The sequence below is a fragment of the Osmerus mordax genome, chromosome 17 (assembly GCF_038355195.1).
Source record: "Osmerus mordax isolate fOsmMor3 chromosome 17, fOsmMor3.pri, whole genome shotgun sequence".
NCBI classification, from domain to species: domain Eukaryota; kingdom Metazoa; phylum Chordata; class Actinopteri; order Osmeriformes; family Osmeridae; genus Osmerus; species Osmerus mordax.
This window is the reverse complement of record NC_090066.1, coordinates 5,267,520-5,284,935: the sequence shown is the minus strand read 5'-3', so window position 1 is coordinate 5,284,935 and position 17,416 is coordinate 5,267,520. Positions and strand designations below refer to the sequence as shown.

Below are 17,416 nucleotides of genomic sequence, written 5' to 3'. Positions count from 1 at the left end.
CGCAACTACAGCCTAACAAAAGAAGTAAAAATTATAATAATATTCATTCTTGATTTATACTTTATTACATCATATTTTCACAATATAACTTCTTCAGATGGACATATTTAATCAGAATTAACAACATAAAACAAAGCACAAACATACAAATATTTATTTGGAATCCTTAAACCTTATGTATTGTGCACCCTGTACTGTAGAATTACATCCCCTTCTGACACGAGCAATGTAGATATTAACATAAATAAATTAACTCAACTTAATAAGACATAAATGGTCTTCGCACTTTTCCACATTACTTCAATTTTGCTAGGTGGCAGGAAATATTTATTGTTATGACAATACTTACATGCAACTTGTCAAGTTATAGATTAATGTGGGGCCAACAGGGAGGAATCCATAATGAAACAGTAAAGAGATTCTGTCTCTTATGGCTGATTCAGTCGGAGTCTGAAATACTAAACCAATTTCACCAATCAAGACATTGTTGACTGAGGTGTGTAAACTAAAAACCCCTTGATGGAGTAAACCAGCAGTTACCTCAGTGCAAAAACATCTCCCACTTACAAACGCAAATTAAGTTGCAACTTCTATACTGTCCCAGAATTTGCACAAATATGACTATACATCACACAACAACAAACAAAGTGTCTTTTTGGAGTTGGAATTGCAATTTGTTTTCATAGACACAGGAATGGAGTCTTTTACACAACAAAAAAAATAAAAAAGAACAGCTTCTCTGTAAGACCACGGTGACACTCAGTCCATGAACTTGCGGTTCATGTTAGCGCCGAAGAGCTTAACACGGATCTCAGGCATCATCTGGGCACAGATAGAGACTCTAAGTTAGTGATGAGCTGAGAAACGACAACAATACTATATAGTTGAAGCATTAAATGGTATGGGTGTGTGTCCCTATCTCACCTGCTGAGCCATGAGATCCAGTCTGCTCTCCAGAGTGTTGGCCACTTTGATCTTCCCATCAGCATTGTAGACCTCAATACCACCAGAGCTGGGGGAGAACAGGCGCAACTTTTAACTTCAAACAATCATTTCAGACACCTGATTTCATTATTAGGTTGCTGGTAATGAATTGAACTTACAGGTCTGGAGACAGGTAGTTCTCCTGATCTATGCGGACCTCGATATTGTTCTTCACTGCTGCTTTGTAAATGGGTATGTTTTTTTGAAAGGATCCCTGTGCATACAACACAAAACATGTTTTATGCATCCACACAAAATGAACCATCCTTTTCCACAACTCCACAAGAAACAGCAGGAAATGTATTTGGTGGACTGACCTGGACCATTTGCACGTCCTGTTTACGGCAACGAATGGTCACTTTGGACTCAAGAAGTTGATAAAAACCCTGACAGAAACAACAGGACAATGTCAGTTGAATCTGGTAGTTGGATGGTTGGATGGAGGGAGGGATGGGTGAATAATGGATGGGTATATAAGAACTGTATTGATCCCAGAGGGAAATCTGTGTCAAACATTATAAGAATTGACATAAATTATATTCCAAACAGGAATACAACCTTTACCTTTTAACACTAAATGTGCATCATAAAGAGATGACCTCCTCACCTGCAGGACCAGACCATCCATCAGTGCTGGGTACCTGGCTGAGTCCTTAGCCACGTTTGACAGCCGTTGGCGTGCCTCGTTTAACATTTCCTGAGACCCATATTAACATGACAATGAATGTTAGTTTCATGGAGAAGAAAAATGGAGATCGCAAGGATATTCAAATGATGACCGGGGAAAGACTTGCGACTATCAATAAAATGCATTGAACAGCTGTTTTATCAGGAGCTGGGAATCATTGGTCCATCAATGCCTAGTACTTGGAGGTCAAATGAATAAAGTGGATAGGGTTCAGAGTGACTTACTTACATTGTAGTAAAAAAGTACAAATATTGTTTCCATATATTACTATACCATATAATATTTCCTTTTAAGGCAAAGAATGAGGTAATCATGTTTCTATCCTTCAAAAATATACAAGACACTATCATAACTCAGCAAAGTCCTGCTAGATACTGTCTCCTAGCTATCTTGAGAAAGAGGCCTCAAGTCATATATATATAGAGCTGTGTGAAGTTCACTAAGTAACCTATTGACCTTGGAGAGAGAGAGAGATGTCAAGTCTCACTGAAAACTCATCCTATCATATGTCCTGTACATAACAAAACTGACGGGACAGGATGGATGAGACTCACAGAGATCATGTCATCACGAGCCTTCAACACCTTCAGACGAGCCTGGTTCATCAGATTGGACATCTGACTAAAAGTAGAGAAAGAACATTTTAACATTGCTCAATGTTCAGTGTTTCCCCTACCATTATATTAGGGGGGCGCCCTGCCCCCCCAACGGCACGCCCCGCCCCCCCTGGAAGGACAAGTTAATTTTGTTAAAAAAAAGTTTTTATCATTTAAAAAAAATTGTATACAGCGCCATATCACAAAATAAGTCATTTAAGGTTACCTTTCCTATAAAACAGGTCTATAGCTTGCTCTTTTATTAAACAAACTAAATGGCCTTATGTTATTTATCTTATTTACACAACGGCATGTCATTTCTGTCTCTACATGGCCCAACCCCCGCCGCCGCCCCCCCCCCCCCCCCCCCCCCTCAAAGTTGTAAACCTAGAAGAAACACTGATGTTATAGTATATCTACATACAAGTTAGCTTAAAAAGTATTTGATCAGGACATTGTATGCCACTGAATCATGTGACTAACTACACAAAATATCCATGAGGAAGTTCCTCTTTCACAGAGGGAGAGGAAGTCGATGGGGTAGATATGCCTCTAGAACAGACCAGGCGGCCAAAAACATGACTTACATTTTCTTCTGCTGCTCAATCTGCTTCTCCTTCTTCTCGTAATACTCCATGATCTTCAGCCTCTGCGTCTGAACGAGACGACCCTTCTCGATGTTAAACTCTTCTTCGGCCTGAAGGGGAGACACACACATATCACTCACAGAAAAGGCTCGAGACAATTGTGAAGTACAAAAGGGAACTGTATGTTGTATGGCTGATCAGGTAGTAGATTAACCTCACTGTCTGAGAAGCCAGGTATGATAAGCAAAGTTACTTTAATCAACAAAATACTATCAGCAGTACACACCTGTCTGGAAATTGAGTTTGGGGTTTTATTTGGTATTTTTTTTAAACATTTTTCCAACAGACCATAAGATAAATAGACACTCTACCTTGGCATCAATTTCTTCTGCCTTCTCATTGGCCTCCTGCTCGATGAAGGCCATCATGTGCTTGATCTAAACAGAGCAGATGTTGAAGTGAAAATATAAAATACAATTCTGATAAGCATAAAGCACATTTCATTATATAAATGACTTTGATCTGTGTTCCCCTCATTATTAAATTGGACTGAGCTATGCCATCATTTTTCCCCTCCCAAATTCCTTTTGAATACTTGCTAAACGTTGTCACTACGGTGCGATTTGTGCCTAGTGTGTGCGTTTTCTTTAGGAACTGTCCATGCCATTTCATACAAGGAAGACCTTCTTTATCAAACTACAGATAGAGAATTAGTACATGTACGAGGAAGACATTTACATTTAGGCTGGGAAGAACTATTGCTGTGAACTTTACATGGAACCACATCATGTTGTATCCATCACATGGTTGGTGAAACCAGACAGTACACTCCTCAACAGACAATCATGTGACCAGAGGATTCAGTTAAATACGTTCGTATTTTCTCAATGTCAACCGTGACATTATTAGTTAAAGTCGATATCAACTCAGGTCCATCTAAAATTCAATTTACATCTAAATTGCAAGGCCTTTAGATCGGGGAAGGCCTGGGATGTACGTCTTTCCTCTGAAGGTTAGCTGAATTTATGTACCTGCTTCTGTACATCGGCATCGCTGAGCGCCATGGTCGCAGCTGTCTAAGATCCGCTTGTACCTGGGACAAAAATAATAACAAGGTAATTTCAACGCAACAAATACAAATATGTCAACTCTATTAACCGTGAACCAAAAAACACACAATCCAGTGGTATAATTACCAGAAAAAATGAAACACAATCGGATGAATTAATCGCCGTAGTCGTGACTCTCAAAGATGTCTACGATGGATCAGCTGATTTTGTACGTCACATGATGTTTATTTCCTGTTTAGTCAACCAATACAGTGAGGGTTTGGAAAATAATGAAATGTCCCTTCTTAAATATAATTTTAGGATAATGCAAAATTCAGCTTGCGAAACTGAGCCGTAACTTAATTAACCTTCTGTCAAAAGAAAATCTACATTGCGTTGTTTTCCAAAATCATATCTATCATATTTACAAGAAGCGAAAGCGAGAAGTGGGAAAAATACAAAATCTATGAAATACTTAGCGCTTTATAATCTAAATAAGAGGAAGTTTTACGTTTAATTTATACGGGTAACATAGCCTACTAAAGCGATGATGGCATTAGGAGGACAGTACAACTACCAGTAGAGGGTACTAGAGGCAAATCATTCATATAATTTCCAAAAACAACTGAGCATTGTAAATCCGTTCAGTTGATCCAACATCCATAATCAAAATATCCATAAATCTTTGCCAAAAACACTTAATCCAAACTATGAGCCTCACTGGAGCGTACTGAAAATCACACACTACTGAATAATTGTGGAGACCTCTCTAAAGATCCTACCATGCTGTCACTATATAGAATGTTTATTGTGTCTGAAATACACTAGTTGCACTATTGCAAAACTACTGCAACTGTTTACCAACCCTGAACCCTGTCACTGTGTCAGAGGTTATTCACCAAGCACAATAATATGATGTCTGCTCATGCATGCCCAGAACAGACATCTGATAGTTTGTCTATCTTACCAAGCTGACACAATAGTAGATATTGGAAAAGATTGTAGTATGAGGTTTGGATTAAAGTGTTTTTTGTTGTGAATAAATGGAAAATGATTTCGCTGCAGACTTACACTAACAACATGTTTTTTTCCTGCAGAAAAGTCACCACTCTGCCCACTCCTGTCAAATGTTACGTCATGACATGGACAGGCGGTGAGGGAGAGAGACAGTGTGAGAGAGAGTGAGAGAGAGTCTTGTATAGCAGCAGCTGGTGTTCCACTGCTAAGCACAGCCTCCATGTCAGCTTTTCTGTTGCTCAATTCCAGACTCCATGTCTAAATGTATGTCTCTTCTGCATTTTGACTATCTGTCTCTTGCTTAACAGCTCTCATCCATATAACAGTTTCCATAGAGGAGTCAGGTAGGTTGGACACTTTTTATTCTCTTTATAATATAAGGTTAAAAGACTTAGTGTAATGTTCCACACAAAAATAGTTGTTATGGGACTTAGCCAACTATTATAAACTGTCTGTATCAATAGAGTAAGTGCATACAAAGTTCTCTTGCAAATAGTTGTCCAAATTTGATTTGCTTATTGTTATGTGTTGGAACGGTACAAGTCACTATCGACACCGTTATGAAGGGCAACATGCTAACCTTGTTTACCACCTGTTTACTGTCTGTTTCTGGGGCTGTTTTTCGTCATGCTGTCATTTATAGAATGTTTTGTTAATCAAATCAACAAGGGAAGGATTATCTGAGTTGTTAGTTTGTTTATCTGTGATCTTCACCTTACTTAAAAATGTTCCATACTGTAAGTGCAAGTGTATGTGCTAACACCCTCAAGCATGCATTTTAGTGCTAGTTGTATCTATCGCTGTGGATGGATAAACATAAGAGTAATATCTGATCTGTCTCTGGTTTAAATAAGTAGTTATTAATTACTTCCTGTGTAGTGACATTCACTATGACCTTCACCGAGATCTGATTGGCTCTGAACCTATGACATCACTGCCTTTCCTGACTGATACTATCAGGCAAATGTGCAAGACTCCAATTTTACTGGATCTATTCACCTTGGTATGTAGTTAGGGTCAAAGTCCTCTGTCATTGGTAAATTAGGATGAATGAGAATCCTATTACTTACACAGACTAATCAGTAGATTTAGGATTATAGGAAGTGGTAAAAGGTTGATTGGCTTTTGAACCGGTAGAGTGACTTCACATCTTAATAGCAGCATGTCCAGCAAACAGCATATGTGATAATCATCACAAACAACATTCCCAAATTTAGTGTCAGCAGGCTAAATAAATCAAGCAGGCTCTAATTTGTCATGCAATGTTTATTGTAGAAGAGTTCACCATTTTTTTCTATTACACATGTCACTGTGTAGTACAGTGGAGACTCACTGTAGATAGTTGATTAATTATTGAGAAATTGGAATCATTAACATGTTCCAGATGTAGAGCCATGTTAGAGCCATGTTACATAACTGATAGGAGGAGGATTTGGGCTCTACAATACTACTTTACAACACTAGGATATTCTTTGTATAATCTACTATTGCGACAGACGTGAGTTTGTTTTAAAGCACGTTTTAGGTCCCATCTAACTTAATTGTTAGATTTTAGTTTCTTTCAATGAGCTTGTTGTCATTAGTGGGTAGGTACTATTGCTGTAGTGTTTAATAAACAAGGGTAGTGTTTTAACACAACCCTTTCCTCTTGATCTCAGTTTTTGATTGTGTGCCTGGGCTGGGATTAGATGTGATAACCTCCCACGTGTGTGCTGGGGGATTAGTCAGATTGTTCAGGAGGTAAACTGTTTGCAAAAAAACAACAAAAAAACTGTAAAATAGTAAGAAGCATTTTAAAAAAAAAATAATAATGATAATATGTGCTTTATGGAAGAAATTGAAGAAATTATATTGATGCCAGAACCCACCCACTTGCACAGCCTCACTTCCCCTAGATTTTCTCCCTTAAAATCACAAAACACAACAATCTGATCTGTAAAGTATATTACTAATTATATTATGAGATAAGAAGAGTCCTGTGTGTGTGTAGAAAAGCTGAGTAGTCATCCATTCTCCACTCCACAAATCTGGTATTTCAAACATCCTCATCACTTCCCCTCTATATCCCACCTCTTGACCAATCCTCACGTCATGTGAAATCTCTGAAATAGCTTCCACTCTTTGGTGACAGACGGAGGCATATATAGTGCCTATACATAGTCAGAAATGTGGGGACAAGGCTATACATAGACATGAGCATGCAGCGCAGGGCAGAACAAGAGTCCAACTTTTTCCATTCAGACTTTATCTGGTTATGGTCAGATAAAGGACATAACAATTTCTTTTACAGTAACCACAACCATGTCACACCACGACAGACAGCTTTTCAAAGCTGCTTAGTTGGATTTAGTCATGTGTATTCATAGATATCCATGTTAATGCATTGCTTTCCCCCCTTTGTTAGACCCCAGTTTTCAGTCTGGAGGGCAAGGCCCCAGTTGAGTCCAGAAGGGGAGATGGTGATGAGGTCAGTTCCCTGTCTGGAAAGCCCAACCCTGATTGGTTGAGCCCAGCCACCCTGCCTGTCACCCAAACAGAGAGTGCAGCGTCCGGACCCTGGCAAAGCGAGAGCTTGCTGGCTGAGTCTTGGTCCACCATGGGCGACATGGATCGCGAGGACACCAAGAGCCTGGACAGCAGTGACGGGATGATCCTTCCTGAAGAACGCAGCGAGAACCACTCCTCCGTCTCCGACATGGTGCACCTGGAGCGGGAAGAGGCTGAGCTGCTGGAGGAGGAAGACCTGGGGGTGGAGGATGAGGAGGAGGGCACCCTGGAGGAGGATGAGGAAGAGATGCAGAGTAGTATGTTGAGCATGCTGGGAGGGGAGAGGGAGCTGGCTGAGCTCAGGGGGGAGACAAGCTCCGCCCACCCTCGTGCTCCAGCCGACCAAGGCTTGCGGGGCCCAGAGACTGTGGAGCTCCTGATGTCAATGGAAGACCCGTTTCAGCACCTGGCACATGTCACCCATGTAACCCCACCTATGGCCATGCCAGTTGTCAAGCTGGAGCCGCCCTCCGCTACTTCCACCCCTGTCCCCTCCATCCCCACTGCCGCTGAGGTAGCAGAGCAGTTATATTCTATGCAAGAGCTCCACCCTCCCCCTGTCCTACCACAACCGCAACTGGAGAGCCAGACTGACGCTCACTGCGAGTCTACTGGCACCCTCCCCAATGCTGCGGAGCCCACCATTACAGAGGTCCAGGAGAAGACACAGCCTGAGGCTTCTCTAACCAGTTCCCACACTGACATGCCTGTGTTATTGTGTGGGGGTGCCGCCCTGGTGGCCATTGTTGGAGTGGCGGCTTATGGAGCAATGGTCTACTGCAGAAAGTAGCTACCCCATGAGCCACACTTACTGGTCTTTAAAAATAAATTCCAAACTTTTCCACATCCTTAAACTAAATACGAGATTTAATGAAATGATTTTCTTTGTATCTATGTAGTATAATGGACATTGGTTTAGATCTTTCATCCGCTTCTTGAGCTACCTCAGTTCACGTCATGAGATTTGGAGCAGGTTGGCGGAAATGCCTTTTGTTTCTATGTAGATTCACAGTGGTAAACCAGGAAATCTAAATTACATATATAAATTAAGAATTTTAAAGTCTTCATCTTGGTTTGTTTTATTTGGCTCTCCTCTCCATTAGTAATATAACACACAACACAGAATGCATGCAATTTGTGATGCTACACTGCCCCCTGTTGCTTTAGTCTCCTTTCGGCAATCTTTGTCAATGTCCTGTTCTATGTATTTACATTTACATTTAGTCATTTAGCAGACGCTCTTATCCAGAGCGACTTAAAGTCATTACAGGGACATTCCCCCGAGGAAAGTAGGGTGAAGTTCCTTGCCCAAGGACACAACTTCAATAGGCATGGCCAGGAATCAAACCGGCAACCTTCTGATTAATAGCCTGATTCCCTAACCGCTCAGCCATCTGACCACACACACAGATCCAATGGCCACAGTCCAGATACAAATCCAAATAAATTGCTGTATGATGAGGTTTTATTTAGGAAATCATTCAAATGCATTTTACTATAAAGATGTGAGATATAGTTGTCTTTTTTGACAAAGTGGGTTCAGTGGTCATGTACATTTAACTGACTACATTTAAAAAAAAATATATATATAAAAATTAAAAATAAATGTAAAATGCAACCCCTAACCATAGCATGATCTCATTTAAATGGATTTAACAACTATACTGCCATGCATTTGTTTCCCTTGATATGCTTATCTGTCAGTGGCTTTTAAACTTCTTGATTTTCTTTGATTGCCAGTAAATAAAGAAGTTAAATAGATGTTGACCATGTTGCGGTTACATTGCCCTTCCCTCACTGGTGTCGGTATAAATAGAGCCATTGAAAACAGAGGACAGAGAAAGGGAAGGAAAATGTTTCTTTTGTTCAGAGAGATAAAGAGCTCTCACGCCTGCTTTACCACAACGTGTAAACACCTTGACAGAAATATTCTGCCTCTCCCCTCGCCTTTTCACTTTCTTTCTCATGCACACAGACACAAACACACTGTTATTCTCCAACTAGTTTGAGTCAAATACATACACAGAAATGTTTTGTATAAATATGGTTTGTTCATTATCATCATTATAATCACAAATGGAACCCTATAAGTTTTAGAGTTTAGAGATTTCGCATTTAGAGTATATACATTAGAACAAAACAGAATGAGCTAGTCGGCTAGAAGCAGTTGTTGATAATTTACGATGGTCCCGTGACAGAAAATTCACTGTGTGTAATGTTCAAATGGGAAAAAAGTAAGAAAAGGAGAAAGGCAAGGTTTTGTGGTCCCTTTCCTTCAATCAGTCCAAGCTTTATCAGTGTGCAGCACTTACAGGAAGAACAAACACACACACTCACATACACACACACACACACTCACATATACACTGCTAGAAACAGTTTGCCATTAAACCTGTTACTCAACATTTTGCTTTAACAGTTATTCCATTTCTTTACACATCAATTTATCATTAAACTTTCTGAAATCTGTGCATCTTTATTTAATTTTGTTCATGATATGATCTACCTATCTATCTATGACCCCCGTGGCATTTACTAACACGTGAAAGGGGAACTTCAAGAGCCAGTCAGTTGATATTTAAAACTATGTAGGCAGCATGTAATAAAATAACTTCTCAAAAAGGCTATGCTTATTTGATGAGGGAGGAGTTTGTATGGTGGACAACAAACATCTACGTAACAATTGTCACAATGAGACATGAACCTTTCTAATGGCTAAAGATACACTAAATGCAACTTGTGCATACTCTCAAAAACTGGGCAGGAAAAATGGAAAATATAAAATGGAAGAAATATGTCATTTATCTGACATTAAATATGACATAAATCTGCCATTTATAGTTGCTGGCTTAAGTGTAGGCTAAGCAGATACATGCAAATGTTAAGTCATTTAATTGATATGGAAAATAAAGTATCTCTGGAAATCAACAGGCTCAGATTTCAACCATTGCTCAGTGCACAAGATGACTATCTACCAGAGATGCAAATATGAAGACTGGTAAATAATATTCCTGGATGTGAGTTTTTTTCCTTTCAAAAAATGTGAGAGAGGGATGGTCTACCTAATCTCTTCTTCCAAAAAGAGAAGTGTTACTCGACATTGACTGTAGAGGTGACGTTGACACATTTAAAACACCCAACCTTTATCTGATCCAATTACCCTTATCCAATTGTTTGTCGAAACGGTGAATATTGGTGGGTTGCTCTATATATACCTGTCCAGGTACTGCACACCTGCACCAAACAGCGCCCATTCTCAGGTGCAAGTGCATCAAATCCAAAGCCGGTCAGCAAAAGCCTTCACAGGCATTGTGATGCATAAGATGGTGAGTTGTGCGGATACGATTTTTACGATACGAAGTTTAATGATGCATGTTGATTTCTTAGAAGAATAATACATCTTATTTTCAGCACAAGAATATAACTTAAATATGTAAATATTTGCAATTATTCATATTGACAAATAGTATTAACAACATGTATGTAAGTGGAGGTAAAAAATGTATCACGTTTTAGGGCTTTACAGTATGGTTTCTGAAATTAAGTAAATTTAAGTTCATTTACTTAAATTCAAACTATTATGCACTCCTAGAGCTCTTTGGACAACGACATCAACCAACACTTCCAGGATGCAATTGATGTGATTCAAAGGCACTCCAGTAATCCATATGATGATCCAGGTACATTTACACTCAAATTTAATACAGTATTTTCTACAAAATGTTGTGGCTGTTCTTTGGTCATCATTGGAAAAACAAACACATTTTGCCTGAACAAATTAAGACGAGATAAAATAAAACATAACAATTACTACTAATATTATATTATTATACGCACACAGTAATTTATCATCTGATTTGGGAATGTGTACTTGAAACCTGAATTACCATACTCAATTGTATATTATTTGTGTTACACAGTACACAGTATAGTGTAGACTAAATGTAATTTGATCTTTAAATTACAAATGACAAACTTAAGCAAAATATTTCTTTCTATTTAGAGTTTAAGTACTACGAGGCGTCGCAGTCTCCTATGCGGCAGAGCATCACCGGATACCCAATCACACATTCCTCTGACTTACATTATGACTGGTATGAGACAACTGTAAGTATTGAGAAAAGTGCACACTTCTACAAATGTGACCACTTGTGAAGTGTGCAATGCTGTTTAAAGGAAAGTTTGTGTGTCCTACAGTATCACATGGATGTGAACCATCTGACTCACGTAGTCCCCGATGTTTCGCTGAGTCCCTCTGTGATGGGAGAGTCTGCACAGATGTACTCCATCTTGCCCCCACTGAGAACTGGGAAAGGTAAGCAGGCTATCTTCATACCTCTTACTAATTTGTGCAAAAAATACTTGAAATCTAATTGAAATGATGCAGAATTGTCCTTTTATTTTCATGTACAGTACCTACAGTATGTTTACATTAATAGTAAGCTCAGATCCACACTTTACCAGGTCGTAAAAAGCTCCGTCTTTATGAATACCTACATGAAGCACTTCATGACACCAACATGTTGGACTCCATCCAGTGGACCGATCATGGCAGTGGAACCTTCCACTTCATCTCCAAGAACAAGGAGAAGCTAGCAGAGTGCTGGGGACAGCGCAAGGGCAACCGCAAGACTATGACCTATCAGAAGATGGCACGGGCACTACGCAACTATAGTCGCACCGGCGAGATCGTGAAAGTGCGGCGCAAACTCACTTACCAGTTCAATCCTATGATCCTCCAAAGGCTTGGAAACACACACACCTCTGGACATCCCTCTGGGCACCTTGGACGAGACATGCACCTCCATCACCACCACCACCACCAGCAGCAACATGCCCCACTTGAGCAGGGCTACTATCCCGGTTCTGTAGCACCTGAGTGGCCCAGCGGGTACGGACACTTCCCCCACCAGGCAGACTGTGATCTCGGCACTGGCTTCTTGTCACCCAGTGTCACCAAGGTGTAAACCTCAAGCACTGTGGAGAAAAAAAACATTTGAGACACTTTGTAAACAACAATTTGAGCTTTTTATGGGAGCCTAATGTTGGCTTTCTCACCCTGAGTAATTGTTTTGTAAGTCATGGTAATGCAAATGATTTACTGTGAAATTTTTAACATCCAGTCCACTCATACTTACCTTCATCTAGAAGAGTTGTGGACTAGTCACAAGCAATGTGTGTAGATACAGTAAAAAGCAAAATGTTTTTTTTTTTTTTTCAAAATAGCTAATAATGACAGTATTTCTGCAATTTACATTTCAATAAAAAAATTCAAAACAATTGTGTGGTACTATTATACTTTTAGCTGCAAAACAATTAATTGGTAAAATATTTTATTTAAAAAAAAAAATTGTTTTAAAGAACTAAACCATGTTGATTAATTTGATGACAGACAAAAAAGCCTACAATGCATCCATGACGTTGAGAGGCAAAGCCAAAGAAAAATGTTTTTCTCAGAAAGTGTCAATTAAGTGTAGCAGTCCATCTACTCTTATCTTGCCCAGTGGAGAGGATGTGGTCAGACCTGGGAGTTTGCTGGATGTCTGGGCAGGTTTATGGCAGTGGAGGACATTGTTCTTGTGTTGGGGGTTCATAGAGGGGAACAAATGGCTTGGCAATACGTAAGGGAACCCTTCTGGTTCTCATATCAGGGTGGTATTATAAAAAGGTTGAATGTCTTAGTGTTAGTCTGTCCTTTACTTCAGAAACAGCTTTGTGCCATAGCTGGCTGGCGTTGGATAAGTTCTGAAACCATCTTACCCTCTACTGTACACCAGACAATTATGGTAAATATGACAGCATAACCAACTATTGCCGAGATCAATGCAAACAGATCAATCCTTACAACAAAACTGTGGAGAGTATTAGTGGGTTTGCTGGTCATTATTGCATCTTTACCAGAACTCTTTCCAGGAAAATCAGACCGATTTGGAGGTTATCTTCGAGTTTCTGGAAGAGTACTACAGGCAGAACACTGGAGTCGGTAGTGAAAGAGGTTGGTCCTATCCAAAGTTAATTTATAGGATTCAGATAAAATGACAGTGTACAAACCCAATGTCAAATGTTCATGTTAAATTGCAGTGGAAGAGAACTGTGTTTTGCCCACACCTCTGCCTGTGAAGGAACGTAATGGAAGTGAATCAGGTTGCGAGCACTTGACATATGAGGTAACTGTAGGTAGGGTTATACTTCATTTAACTGCAATTTATGTGGGGGACAACATGAAATGTTGTTTAATGATTTTCATATTGTACATCTGTTCTGTGATTACTTTATCTGTTATCCATTTCAGGGTGATAAAGCTGACCTCCAACCAACACAATCAAAATTTAACACCACAACATTAAACCAAACAACTGTCACATTATCTGAGCTTTGGTCCGCTCCAAACTCTGTGTCTAAATGGAAATCGTCCTCATGCCACACTGAACCTGCTATGAGAGGTGAGTTCTCCTTTTGTGGGTTACTAGATCGGCATGCTGTCATTGGAGATAACGGGTACTAAGTGAACAACACTTAAAATAATAGACCAACCCTTTACTGTAAAACACAATGATGCTATTCAGTACCAAACCTTTGGGGCCCTATGTTTTACATATCTGTCTGATAACCAATACTTTGGAAACGTTACAATTTACTGCTATGTGGCACAGTCATAACAAAGCATCTCACAAATGACTTATGTGGGGGAATGATTAACTGATCCTCTGTACTTTATCTACTAACCACAATCACCATGGTGACTTACAGGTAGAAAGGTACGATTGTTTCACTTCCTGTTTGAGATGCTGGAAGATCCAGACATGGCCCATTGTGTTTCCTGGGTGCCAGAGGCCACAGGGGTTTTCAGCTTTTCCTCCAAGTACAAGGACCAGGTAGCAGCACTTTGGGGCCAGAGGAAAGGAAACAGAAGGCTAATGACATACCAGAAGATGTCCAGGGCTTTGAGGAACTATAGGCGTTCTGGAGAGATATTTAAAGTTAAGAAGAAGCTCACCTACCAGTTCAGCAGAGACACACTGAGTGTCTTGAGGATGTGCCACGGAAAACATTCACGCGCATATGTTAACAAGACTGAAACGTTATAAATGACACGGGCTTCGGATAGGAAGTTTTAGATATTTTGGTAAATAGCATTTAATCCAATATGTTGCATGTTGCGTTAAGATTTGTGTTCAGTATAGGCTCCTTTTCAATACTGCTAAAATTTCCGCACAGATAAAGCCACTGACTCGATAATTCGTCAAACAGTTTTTCGCCTATCAGCTGGCCCTTTCATTGAAAATTCATGGTTTTAAAAGACTCCCTAGATGATTCAATCAATTCTACAAGCAAACAGATTTGCATCAGTTTATTTATATTCTCTCAAAGAAGGAAGAACGCATGTTTAAACTACGTCGTTAGCATCGATACTTTCCATACTTTGTCATAACGTTTAAAACTGACTCCACACTCCTTGGGGAGCAGAACTCTGAAGTGTACGCAACAGCAAAAACTGTTGACTGAATGAGTAAGTTCACCACCGTATCATGCGTGAGCCTAGTTGTGGGTGGTTGTCCATCTTTATAATGTAACTGTAGTGTTATGTAACTGTGTCTTCCGAAGTGTATAAACTGTAGGCTTACAGGATTGACTTTAGTTAAAACCGTTTTTTTCCAACGTTGCATAAATTATTTGTATGTTTTGTAACCACGTTGGCACCTTTCTGTATATCTTCTTATGCTGTCCTTGTTTTATCAATTGCATTAAAAATGGCTAAAGTGTTCCTGTTCTAGTGTTACCTGAAGGGGGCAGTGCAGCACATCTATTGCAAAGAGTCTGTGTTGTCTGTTGCTACTCTTGAGGGTGACCTCATGGCTAAATCTCCTCTGTGATGCAAACTCCTGTCCAGCTCAGGCAATTCAAAATGATTTTGTGTGCTCTTTGTAGCAGACCCACATGATACTCCCCTAAGCCTAGCATTTACCACTGGAGCCCACAGAGTTATAAATGGGGTAACAGATCTCTCTGTGTCTGTTACCAAGAAAGGCCATACTTAAAACCTAACTGAGCGCAGTCACCTAACTCTAAGTCAAGACTAGCTTGTTTTGCCTGATGAATTCTAGGCTGCTTCATCAAGGCTTTCATTACAGCGACTGAGTTATTAATCTGATGGAGGAGGGAGAGAACAAATGAACTGTCATGCTTCAAATGAAGGGCTTTACTGTTCCCATTCCAATGTGACTGTCTGAACAGCAGCATGCAGACTGGTTGTCTCACAGTTAAACATGTTTACATTGCGTGTTGCTTTTGTTTTGTGGTACCGCAAATTCTCTTGTGATTAACAACATTTGACTGACAAATATTGTATATATTGACATTTGTGGTACAAAAACAGTCCAGTAACTGTGGTAATGTTCAGAGGTTATTTAAATTAAGTCTCAGCGGTTATGGATTGTTATGGATCTTGTCTTTAGGCTAACTATGATAAGAAGCCCTAATGTGTGGGTTTCAAAAGTCCTGAATACTGTAACTCTTCCTTTAAGCCCAGCAGCTTTAAGCCTTGTTGGCCAAATTGGCCTCACTGGAGACCAGAGCTTGAGTTATCACTTGTTTAACTTAAATAATAATGTTAATTAGGAACCTAGCAACCACATCCATGGCAAAATACTCTATCAAACCGTCTTTCCATGTTGAATATGTCAAATGTCAAGGTTTATGACAAGTTTCTATGTATAGGCCATCACTATTGCCCAGGCATCTCTCCAGTATTTATTGGCCAGGCAGGCAGGCCTTTTACACTTGGACAGCATCCCCTCTGGATTAAAAAGATCTTTGTCACTTGGCATCAGGTGAGTGGGTGTCATCTTAACCTTTTTGTTATGTGGAGATCACCCAGTCACTCAGAAATATGTTTGAATATGAATGCAATTACATCATTGGGAATCTCACACCAAATATATCTTTCTTCTTTTTATACCCCACTTGTCTCTATTCACAACAAGTTTCCCCCCACTTTACTGTTTTCCAACACCCTGGCCAAAATGATGAATACACCTTCCACTGTGACCATAATGTTCACCTCATCCCTCACCTCAATATCTTTAACATGATAGATCTACTATAAATCACAGTTATCACACTCATCACTTTCGAAGTTGATGCCCGACCCCTGATCCATCTCACAGTTTGCTGAAATGTTTTCATCAAGATTGTGTAAAGGTCTGTAACCGGAGAAGGATTTGCTTCATCTTGGAAGCTTTGGTAAGTAAGCAAAAGCTAATTATTTAGATCCGGTACTACAATATCACAAGTTGCTGGGGTCAGTGCCTGGGATCTCTTGTCTAGACCCTGAACCACACCTCTTTCAGAGCCTCCCTACCCAACACCATATCAGAACCCTTGAGTGTAGACTTTCCATAATAAGTGACACTGAAGCCGGTGATTGTAGGGGCACAATGAGCCCATACTGTCAAATGGAGGAGGAGCCAGTGTGTGCTCTATATAAGGCTAGGGAGCCTGTCCCCCTCATATCTGTCACTCTACCACCTGTCCTTTCCCACAGAGATTTCAAATACTGTCTCACACAGGGCCCTCCTCACCTCCCACCACTCTGGCCCGAGGGTCCCAGAGACTTGTGACTAGTGGCCCATCTTCAGCTCTCTCCCCCTGGACTGAGGGCTTCCACATCCTGCCTGGTCTCCCATTTAGTAACGCTGGTCTGAAGGCACCTACCTGCACATTTTGATTCATTGACGCTTCTCTTGGGACCCGGCTCAAGATGCCAGAGCCCACAAAGAAAGGTAGGAGCGGCCTGTTCTCTTCACTGAAGATGCCAGTTCAAAACCATGCAGTAACCTTAATGCACATTATTTTCTAAATGTAGCAAATGCGATAAGATCTTGCTTCAGATCTTAAAGGGGAAAGAAAAGTATTTTGAAGATGGTTTGTTATTGAAATGACATGGTG

General features: G+C 40.1%; 4 protein-coding genes across 5 annotated transcripts; 3 read left to right on the top strand and 1 right to left on the bottom strand.

Annotated features, from left to right (window-relative positions):
- Positions 1 to 225: 225 nt before the first annotated feature.
- Positions 226 to 4,159, bottom strand: atp6v1e1b (ATPase H+ transporting V1 subunit E1b). Its single transcript, XM_067254328.1, has 10 exons — positions 4,052 to 4,159; positions 3,887 to 3,948; positions 3,227 to 3,292; positions 2,856 to 2,965; positions 2,227 to 2,293; positions 1,592 to 1,681; positions 1,302 to 1,370; positions 1,104 to 1,198; positions 925 to 1,012; positions 226 to 822 (listed from the first exon to the last, which is right to left on the bottom strand). Exons 2-10 carry the CDS (start codon positions 3,917 to 3,919, stop codon positions 760 to 762), a joined length of 681 nt encoding a protein of 226 aa, XP_067110429.1. The 5' UTR covers positions 3,920 to 3,948; positions 4,052 to 4,159; the 3' UTR covers positions 226 to 759.
- A 945-nt stretch (positions 4,160 to 5,104) lies between these two features.
- Positions 5,105 to 8,533, top strand: si:ch211-214j24.14 (uncharacterized protein LOC559160 homolog). The gene is made up of 3 exons (XM_067255048.1): positions 5,105 to 5,265; positions 5,801 to 5,924; positions 7,326 to 8,533. Exons 2-3 carry the CDS (start codon positions 5,847 to 5,849, stop codon positions 8,256 to 8,258), a joined length of 1,011 nt encoding a protein of 336 aa, XP_067111149.1. The 5' UTR covers positions 5,105 to 5,265; positions 5,801 to 5,846; the 3' UTR covers positions 8,259 to 8,533.
- Positions 8,534 to 10,721: 2,188 nt separating this feature from the next.
- spic (Spi-C transcription factor (Spi-1/PU.1 related)) lies at positions 10,722 to 12,732 on the top strand. Of its 2 annotated transcripts, none has more exons than XM_067254737.1 (5): positions 10,722 to 10,794; positions 11,061 to 11,148; positions 11,472 to 11,575; positions 11,666 to 11,783; positions 11,972 to 12,732. In XM_067254737.1, exons 1-5 carry the CDS (start codon positions 10,783 to 10,785, stop codon positions 12,433 to 12,435), a joined length of 786 nt encoding a protein of 261 aa, XP_067110838.1. In that variant the 5' UTR covers positions 10,722 to 10,782; the 3' UTR covers positions 12,436 to 12,732. The 2 variants fall into 2 exon arrangements, with proteins under 2 accessions (XP_067110838.1, XP_067110837.1); XM_067254736.1 differs by having other exon boundaries at positions 11,933 to 12,732.
- A 342-nt stretch (positions 12,733 to 13,074) lies between these two features.
- Positions 13,075 to 14,556, top strand: spi2 (Spi-2 proto-oncogene). Its single transcript, XM_067254988.1, has 5 exons — positions 13,075 to 13,089; positions 13,370 to 13,463; positions 13,550 to 13,635; positions 13,761 to 13,911; positions 14,219 to 14,556. Exons 1-5 carry the CDS (start codon positions 13,075 to 13,077, stop codon positions 14,554 to 14,556), a joined length of 684 nt encoding a protein of 227 aa, XP_067111089.1.
- Positions 14,557 to 17,416: the final 2,860 nt, after the last annotated feature.

What these genes read in the sequence shown, in the direction of transcription:
- spi2 (XM_067254988.1), top strand. An exon ending in TGGAGTCGGTAGTGAAAGAG is followed by an intron (nt 13,464 to 13,549) that starts GTTGGTCCTATC and finishes GTTAAATTGCAG; the next exon opens with TGGAAGAGAACTGTGTTTTG. An exon ending in CACTGAACCTGCTATGAGAG is followed by an intron (nt 13,912 to 14,218) that starts GTGAGTTCTCCT and finishes GGTGACTTACAG; the next exon opens with GTAGAAAGGTACGATTGTTT.
- atp6v1e1b (XM_067254328.1), bottom strand. Translation starts at nt 3,919, where the DNA reads ATGGCGCTCAGCGATGCCGATGTACAGAAGCAG. An exon ending in ATGCCGATGTACAGAAGCAG is followed by an intron (nt 3,293 to 3,886) that starts GTACATAAATTC and finishes TGCTCTGTTTAG; the next exon opens with ATCAAGCACATGATGGCCTT. An exon ending in CTCGTGATGACATGATCTCT is followed by an intron (nt 1,682 to 2,226) that starts GTGAGTCTCATC and finishes TATGGGTCTCAG; the next exon opens with GAAATGTTAAACGAGGCACG.
- si:ch211-214j24.14 (XM_067255048.1), top strand. Translation starts at nt 5,847, where the DNA reads ATGACATCACTGCCTTTCCTGACTGATACTATCAGGCAAATGTGCAAG. An exon ending in TACTGGATCTATTCACCTTG is followed by an intron (nt 5,925 to 7,325) that starts GTATGTAGTTAG and finishes CCCCTTTGTTAG; the next exon opens with ACCCCAGTTTTCAGTCTGGA.
- spic (XM_067254736.1), top strand. An exon ending in TAATCCATATGATGATCCAG is followed by an intron (nt 11,149 to 11,471) that starts GTACATTTACAC and finishes CTTTCTATTTAG; the next exon opens with AGTTTAAGTACTACGAGGCG. An exon ending in ATGACTGGTATGAGACAACT is followed by an intron (nt 11,576 to 11,665) that starts GTAAGTATTGAG and finishes TGTGTCCTACAG; the next exon opens with TATCACATGGATGTGAACCA.